The sequence below is a fragment of the Nothoprocta perdicaria genome, unplaced genomic scaffold (genome assembly GCF_003342845.1).
Source record: "Nothoprocta perdicaria isolate Ctin4 unplaced genomic scaffold, notPer1 scaffold_160, whole genome shotgun sequence".
Classification (NCBI taxonomy): Eukaryota; Metazoa; Chordata; class Aves; order Tinamiformes; family Tinamidae; genus Nothoprocta; species Nothoprocta perdicaria.
Window position 1 is genome coordinate 778,609 of NW_020454761.1, and position 8,547 is coordinate 787,155.

The 8,547-nt window shown below is 51.0% G+C and overlaps 1 protein-coding gene across 1 annotated transcript in view; it reads left to right on the forward strand.

The window, feature by feature from the left end:
• Positions 1-3,037, forward strand: part of UBE2N (ubiquitin conjugating enzyme E2 N) — a 16,330-nt gene extending 13,293 nt beyond the window's left edge. Inside the window, exons 3-6 of the mRNA XM_026035534.1 lie at positions 1,177-1,423; positions 1,628-1,768; positions 1,882-1,976; positions 2,343-3,037. Coding sequence (XP_025891319.1) covers positions 1,177-1,423; positions 1,628-1,768; positions 1,882-1,976; positions 2,343-2,372 — 513 coding nt within the window. The 3' untranslated portion in view covers positions 2,373-3,037. The remainder of the gene's footprint in view (positions 1-1,176; positions 1,424-1,627; positions 1,769-1,881; positions 1,977-2,342) is intronic.
• The last annotated feature ends 5,510 nt before the right edge of the window (positions 3,038-8,547 follow it).

An 8,547-nucleotide genomic window follows, 5' to 3' on the forward strand; every position in this document is an offset into this window, starting at 1 on the left:
GGGGGGTGCACGGACATCCGAGTGCGGATAGGACCCAGCAACTGCTGGGAGCAGCACAGTTATTGAAAGGGTTGCCCTGAAGAATAAAATCCACGTGCGGCACGATTTTAAACCTGAATATGTTTCTCATCCACTGCTTTTCATAGCTCTTAATTAAACTTTTGGCTCTTCTGCAGGCTTCCTGTACTAATAAGTAGTCGGCAGGATGTCAGTTCTGGGTAGGTTAGGAAGTTACCTTAAAATATATCCATGTGCACGTAGGCAGTTTCTCTCAGGTTGGTTATCCTTCCAGTAAGGTGTGCAAGTGGCAGTGGCAGCTGGGGCCAGTAAGGAGATGGTGCTTAACTGCAACAAGGGGCCAAACCACGTGTGCTTGCGTGTGCTTGCGTGTGTGTGTAAAGGTGCGCACTTAGGAAGGGGATGCCAAGGTCTGTAGCAGCGATTCCCATGGGGATGAGGAGCGGGGCTTTGGCCTTGGTCCCCGCGGTGCTCACCCCTCAGCACTGGCTGCATTGGGGCCGCCCCCAGCCTCCTGCCCCTGCCGGGGGGCGTTCAGGGCTGCGGCATGAGAACCGGCTCCCGGGAGCACCAATCCGGGCAGGAAGCCGGGCCCCCTGGTTGTGGATGTGCTTGGCCCCGGCCGGCACCCGTGGCAGCCTCGGGAGCGCAGCGGGGCAACTAACACTGATGCCAGGGCAAAACTGCCCCCCGGAGTGACCGCTCTGCCCTTGCCGCATCGAACCGTGAGCGCCGCGTGAGGAGCAGCAAGGCCTTTGGTTACTCGCTCCACATGCTTTCCTCTGTAAGGTAGAAAAGGAAGGGACTTCGGTGTCAGGACACTGTGGTGTCCGTGAAGGAGTCTCTAGGTCAGTTGAAACAACTACGTTCTGACGGTCGTGCAGTCGAAACTTGCCAGGGTGCCTCGTTGTGCCCCCTGCGGTGGCTGTGACAACAGGTCAGTAGCTGTGAGGTCTGCGGGAAGGAGGCACACAGGTCGGTTTACCACATCCTGGTATTCTTTCTGCAGATGTTTTTTGACTTTAAGCTACTTGTTTAACACGATGTTTTCAATGGATAAGGACAAATCAATCATAATGATATTTGCCATTCATAATTGCAATCTGTTTAAGTTAAGTAGCTTGTATTTTTTCACACTGTCCTTTCTTCTCCTCCTAGGAAACCCAGCGCTTGCTGGCAGAGCCAGTCCCTGGGATAAAAGCGGAGCCAGATGAAAGCAACGCACGTTATTTTCATGTGGTCATCGCAGGCCCACAGGATTCCCCCTTTGAGGGTGGGACATTTAAACTTGAACTCTTCCTTCCAGAAGAATATCCAATGGCAGCTCCTAAAGTACGTTTCATGACCAAAATTTATCATCCTAATGTAGACAAGCTGGGAAGAATATGTTTAGATATCTTGAAAGGTAAGTGTTGCCCTGTTCTCTTTCCGCTTTTACCCAAGTACAGAGACCTATAGATTGACTCCAGAGAGATGCCCCTTGCCTGCAAGGGGAGGTTACTTCTCCTCTGGCCGCGGAGAGGGCAGCGCGTTGCTCTCGCCGYGTGGGTTGGTGGCTCAGTGTGGTGTTTCGTGTTCGATGTTCATGCTGCTCCCCTTGTCTCTTCAGATAAATGGTCCCCAGCCTTGCAGATCCGTACAGTGCTGCTATCAATCCAGGCTTTGTTAAGTGCTCCCAATCCAGACGATCCATTAGCAAATGATGTAGCCGAGCAATGGAAGACCAATGAAGCCCAAGCCATAGAAACAGGTGGTGTATTGCTCCCGTTTTTTCCCGAGCTTTAGGAAATATATATTAAGCTGATTACTGGCGGGTTAGGGGATTTAAATGCTGATCTCCTGTTTTATGTTGGCAACTTGCAGGAGCAATCATGGCATGTGGTTGTAATCCAGGACCCACAATGGGGTCCACCTTCAGGCCTGCAAGCAAAGCCTGTCAGAGGAGTAGAATGCTCTGGGTCTGTTTGATCTTCAGCTTTGGTGCAGCTAAATTGCACGGGTGTCTAAATGGGACTTGTGACAGAATGAGAGTTTTTTGCCTTTCCTGTGGAGCTGAGCGTGCAGATTGCTAGTCACCCTTCCAAAGCTGCTCCTACAGGTGCCAGTGGTGGATGGGAAGGGTTCAGCACTYGGCCTCGTGGCTTCTGCTCCAACCAGGCCGTGGGCTCTGTGTGTCCCGGGGAGTCGGGGTCGTGCCTACAAAACCCCAGAGCTGGCATATGTGGCAGTCAGAGGCTTCCTCAGGATGATTGTAGTAAAGCTTGAGAAATGCAAGTTTCCTAAATGTCTTCTCTCTCTCTCCCTCTCTCTCTCTCTCTTTGCAGCCAGAGCATGGACTAGGCTATATGCCATGAATAATATTTAAATGCGCTTTGAACATCAAGTGTGCATCACTTCTCCTGTTCTGCCAAGACCTCTTCCTTTTTGTTTGCATTTAATGGACACAGTCTTAGAAACATTACAGAATAAAAGCCCAGACATCTTCAGTCCTTTGGTGATTAAATGCACATTAGCAAATCTGTGTCTTGTCCTAATTCACTATTGTAACGCATGAGCAGAGGCTAGAAGTATCATCTGGATCGTTGTGAAATTGTTTAAAAGCAGCAGCACATCTCTGCTTTTAATCATTTCTCCCATCATGGTTTAAGTATAAGCACTGTGAACGAAGGTAGGCAGGGTTAGCTGCGGGGCTTTTTTGTTTTAATTTTGTGGGCTCCTCTTCCCTTTTTATGGTGATGCTAATTGCATTGGTTMAAGCAGCTAACCAGTTATACTTTAGAATATACCCTCTAGCCCAGTCTAACTTAGACGCTGTAGATGGACAAGCTTCATTGTTTGAACAAAAATGGGAACATTAAACGAACATCCATCACCCTCACTAATAATATTGTGATTCTGCTGTCAAGTGTAGAAAAATCCCTCCAGTCCCTCCAAGAAAAAGCTTGTGACCATTTTGTATGGCTTGTCTGGAAAATCTCCTGTAAATCTTATGTTTTAGTAAAATATTTTTTGTTATTCTACTTTGCCTTTGTACAGTTTATTTTGCTGTGTTTTCATTTCTCTAATGTGACAATCGTATTTAAAAAATGGAAACCAGAATTGACAATTTGTCTTCACCAGTCTGACAGATTAAACAGTAAAGAGGTGGAATTCACAAGATTTTTTTGCTTCTGTTTGCTGACTTTGTTCTCAGATTGCTGTACGGGTGGCTTTACCTGGCCCGTTCAACGCGAGGTTACCTTGGGAGTGACTTCCAGAACGGAGCCGCTGCCGTAAGCGCGGGGCTGGCGCTTTCGCCACGCGCCCGCGCGCCGTTTGTTGGAAAGGAGGCTCGGAGCGAGCGGGAGCAGCGCGGGCGGGCACGGGCTGTGCCCGCGTGGGGCTGTGCCCGCGTGGGGCTGTGCCCGCGTGGGGCTGTGCCCGCGTGGGGCTGTGCCCGCGTGGGGCTGTGCCCGCTGCCGCTCTCGCTCGGTGCTGTGAGGGGCCTGCTTAGAGCAGCAAAGCTGCTGTGTGGGGGAAGGCAGGTTTCCCTCGCTTCCTAGGGTTTGTGTGTGTGCATCTCTTCTGGGAGCCCAGCATCTCTTTCTGGGGACCTTATTGTTTGRCCTTATTGTTGATCTTATTGTTTCCATTTAAAGTCTCCTATCCCTTAATTTCTGCCCTTACCACCCGTTTCTGCCCCCAAACAAGCAAGGAKAGCAGCTGTTAAGCCCTAGATCCTGCAGTGTGTGGGCGACTGTGCAGCGGTTGTGGCGGGCAGTGTTTTTCATGCCACTCAGGGTCGTGCTTACACAGCCCRCCATTCCTGTCCCTCTTCCACCTCTTACTCTAGTAGCATCTGGAAGTTTCTGTAGGATGTGGCGCGTTCACCGTGGTCTCCTGTAAGATGAAGAGTATCTGTTGAGGGCGCGTTTCCCACGCACAGCGCTATCCAGGGGCAGGCAGAGGCTGCTGCCCCTTGGAGGGCTGTGCTCTAACGTGGTTGCACCTGGGCTCCGAGTCCAACATCCCTGCCAGAAACACATTGGCATTAGTCTGTGTGTGGGGTGTAGGCCGGGGAATGTAGGCCGGAGCTGCAGCCGCCGTGGGGCCCCGTGGGGCCGCCTCTGCCCTCCCGCCCCCGTTAACTGCACCGGAGAAGTGGGTCTGAGCGGGCGTTTAACTGGTCTTAGCTGCAAGCTGGGTGGGATGAAGCCAGACCAAAGGCCGCTTAGCCGGTGTTCAGGGCTGAAAGTCACAGCTCATGTAACACTACTTTATYCAAGTTCTCCATGGAACATCATTAATATATAAATAGGGGAAAACATATGAATAGTGCCCATGTGATAGTGACTGGAGAGGATTCTRGTACATTTGGAGTATGCAGTGGTCACTCCATGTGTTTCAGGGGTGCGTTTTCCCCTGTTTCTCCCAAGTATCTCTTGGAAGCTGGTGAGGCCCCACTCAAGGTGGGTGGCCCCCACCCARAGGTGAGGCCTTTGCTGTACGAGTCCCTAGCTCAGGATGCCTGAGCATTGTGGTGTAAAAGGACAGGCTAAACAGCAAGGTTCAAAACTTCATTGAGAAAAACAAGTGATAATTCTAACAACAGGAATTTTTAGATGGGCTTCCTAAAACTAAAATTCCTGTTTGATATGGGATCTATTCAGGTGTTATTTTATTCCTTTTTAATTGGACTCTGTGTGTATGTGTGTATATAGAGATGAAATATGTATTTAATTTTTGAGCTTGACTTTGGGGCCCTGTGTAAAGCRAAGCTGGGACTTCCATGCTATATATTGTATTTGGGAATCTGAAATTTCTGAAATCAAGTGGTCCGCATCTGCTTAGCTCCCATCAGTTCAGCAAGGTGCATGTCCACAGCCATCATCTGGAACATGCTTGCTCCTAGGACATCTAGGATTACAGCTGGCTGGCAAATGTCGCTTGCTTCTAGTGAGCGTGAGCTAAATTTACCTGCATTTTTAATGGATATACATTGGATAGAGCCACAGTAAGGGRGCTTCCTATAACGTTACTGGTGCTAAGTGTCAAATATGCTGAAATCCTGAGCAGGAGTGTTGACACAGCGTTTTGTATTTKAGTTTCTGGATAACAACTCCGAGCTGTGGAGCTTGGATAATCAAATGGACTGAACTGGCACCTGCACACATTTTGCAGGAATTTCCTTCAGATCAAGCAAAAGGGTTCRTGAGGCTTCTACTTTTGCATAGACTCCTGAGGAGTATCAGTGCTCACCTTAAAACATTTAGCCACATTCTCCTGTGGGTGTGAAGCGTGTTCTCCCTGGGAACTGCTGGGGCAGGTTTTTGCGTGTTAGCTGACTAGTCAAATACAAGTGAAATGTTGCTTCTCTAGCTTTAAGAAAGTGTATTTCCAAGATTATTGTAAAACATCTTAATGGACTAGTAACATCAAAAATTGTGACATCTCTCAGCTTACRTACATTCCTTCTTGGGATCTTTCTTTTTGAGGGTTACTTTCAAGTAAAAWGTCTGGTAGGTTTTGTCAATAACATGTCTTGACTGTAATGTAAATGACACTGAAATAAAAGGAAGAGTGATGATCCATGACCTAGACACCGAGCTTCATTTGCCTGCAGTGGGCTGCCCTTACCCTGCCCTGGCTCCCTGGCACTTCTTGGCATCCCTTAAGAACAGGAAGGTACCCGAGAGCTCGCGCTCATAATTCACATTGCCAGTGCTAGTGGGGGGGCTTTGGTGGCATGTTTCAGTACGAGTGCACAGCTTGGGCACTTTCTAGCCCAAATTGATACCTGGGGGGCTTGCTCTATGCACTGACAAGCCGGGTTACGTTATTAGCATGCATGCTAAGGGGAGTAGTTTCATGTCTGCTCTGTGTAACTGGTTTCCCACCATGTATTAAAGCCTTTGCTGGCAAAAATGTGCAGGAAGACTTTGAAGTGCTTAGGTGTCTGTTTGCACTGAATTATAGGAGGGAAGTGGCATCCCACCAGCTTAGCTAACTGCTTTATCCTTATCTGCCTTGGCAACATATCCTCAGCCGTGTAAGTTAAAGGCAGAAAGGGTTCAGAACGAGCACCTAGAGCCTCTTACCCTCGTCTACAGGACAAAGAGCCAAGGCTGGAAACTGCTCCCTCTCATCTGTTCGTGGCCAAGAGCTCTTAGCTGCGTGCTGCTTCCTCCAGGCCTTGCTGGTAAAGAGGCTTAGTCCCTGCACCTACAMCTCTCCTTGCTAGCTCAGGTGGGTGTGAAGGAGTTGTCACCTTTGTGTAGCCTGTCCCTGGGACACTGAATACTCAAGCAGCCTCCTTGAGCTTTAGATCCTGAAAAAGAAAAAAACAGAAAATAAAATCTTCTGACACAGGAAGCTCCTGCATGGAGGGCTGGTTGCTGGATGGTGCACCAGAACCTCCCTGTTGTGGGAGCTGTGAGGGAGCCTTGTGCTGTGGCCTTGTCTGCACCTCGCCCTCTGCCAGGTAACAGCATTGAGGCGCCTCTAATTTCTGGAGCAGCCGCAGGGTTGCAGGGAGCAGGGTTAAACCCGCACGTTGAGGTGTTGGGCAGTGGCCTGCAGCACCCGCCAGGCCTCGCTCAGCCCCGACTCCCTGTGCATCCAGGACCGCGGCGCTGCGAGCGCCTCTCCCGTGCTCTGGACATGGACAGAGGAGCTGCCCGCGGGGCATCCCTGCTCCAGAGGCAGGCGGCAAGGGGAGCAGGGCCCAGCGGAGCCRTTCCAGTGGAGTTTCTCCTTGTCGCGGGGGTTTTGCCCTTCTCCTTCAAGGGCAGCTCCCCTCAGTGGCGYGGCGGGGAAGCAGAGGGGCTGAGCTGGGCTCAGGGGAGCACGGGTGCCTCAGAAAGGAACCCGCGCTGAGGGCCATGGCGCGAGGCCCTGGCGGTGTCCAGGCCCCAGCTAAGCCTGCGTGGGGATAAGAGAAGGTGCTGGTGGGACCCCTGCCCTGCGGTGTGTTGGTTTTTGTGCGTTCCCTAATCCTGCCCGCCGAGGTAGGGAGGGAAAGCTGCCCAATGCGGGCCCGGGGGAGCCGCTGCTTGAGGAGGTTCAGGCGGCCGCCAGGCAGGGGGCAGCGAGCGGGGCTGGGGGCCGGAGCAGCAGCCTCGGCCCCCAGCTGCAGTAGCTCCTTGAACAGCACTTCGTGCTTGCGGGGGGACAGGAAGGGGTGCGGAAAGGTGCCGGACGGCATCATGCCAGAGGGCATAGGACTCTCAGGGGGCTCCGGCCCCTGAGGGGCCCCAGCCGCTGCTTGGAGGGAGGAGGTGGCACCAGCYGCCCCTGGTACCTGTGGCCACGCTGTGGGGCCGCCCCACAGGCCTTGGTGCTGTGGAGCCAGCCTTAGGCCMCAGCACCACTCAACTGCACAGAGAGAACAACACAGCTCAGGTACAAGGGGTGAAGGGCAGAAGACTCCTTCCCTCTTCTTTCCAGTGCTTGGGGAAAAGAAAAACCCTTCTGCTTCTCCTGCTGCAGCTTGTGTTTTACAAACACTTGACCCCTCTTTAACTGTGCTTCAGCTTTGCCTGTATCTGCATGGTAGGGTCTGACCTGTGCCCCAGCAGACACTAAAGCTTACCCGCTCTAAAGGGCGGGATCAAGGTGGGAGGGCAAAATGAATGAGTGAAGACCAAGGAAGGACAGGGATGCTGCTGGGGCAAACTCGAGTCTCTCACCCCTTTCTGTCTAGGCCCTGGCTCCTGTGCCTGATCAAGCACCCACAGCACAGCTGCTATAGAGCTCACAGAGCTGCAGGGGGAGGCAGGAGGGGTAACGGGAGGAAGTAAAAAGGGACAATTCATCCAGGTGCWGAGGAGAGCAATCTAAGACACCAGAAACACTGCGCTAGCCCAGCCTCAGTGCGGGGGCTAAACACTGCAGGATGCAGCGAGCAAAACAGAGACAAATCCCAAAACCCACCAAAACCACCAACCTCCTTCTGTAGAGTTTAGGTGGGCTCTCGGATTAATACCTTGAGTGGCTGTATAGGAGACAGAATGACTACACCATCCACAGGACTAATTTAGATTTTATTTTGGTATATCTCAAATATAAAAAGTCAAAATTCTTACATCAATCTTTAAAGAAAATCCATGCAAGCAGGTCAAAATGTTTACAACTCAAAATTGCCCCCCATGCCCTTCCCTTCAGTTCTCACTCACAGCCTCTTTGTTGATGAGCAAATCAACACTTTTCCTCTTTTTTTTTTTTCTCTCCACAGCACATTGTTAGCAGAGTAGCCTGTCAGCAGTGCAAAAAGCACCAAAACAAGGTTTGTTACTTCAACGGCTTTTGTGCAAAACCTCAGTGTTTCTTACACCATTCAACCATATCAGTTTCACTTAAAACCAGCTCCACCTGGGTTTAAAGATTAAGGCTATTTCTGTTTGATACCATAATCTCATGATAGTCAATCTTAAAACCTAGCAGCCAGGAAAAGCATTGGTGCAAAGCAGACTTTGTGAAATGTGCAGACGGGACCAGCTCCCTTCCCTTCCCTTCCCACAAAGGAAGGGAATGTGGGTGCTGCACAGGCTC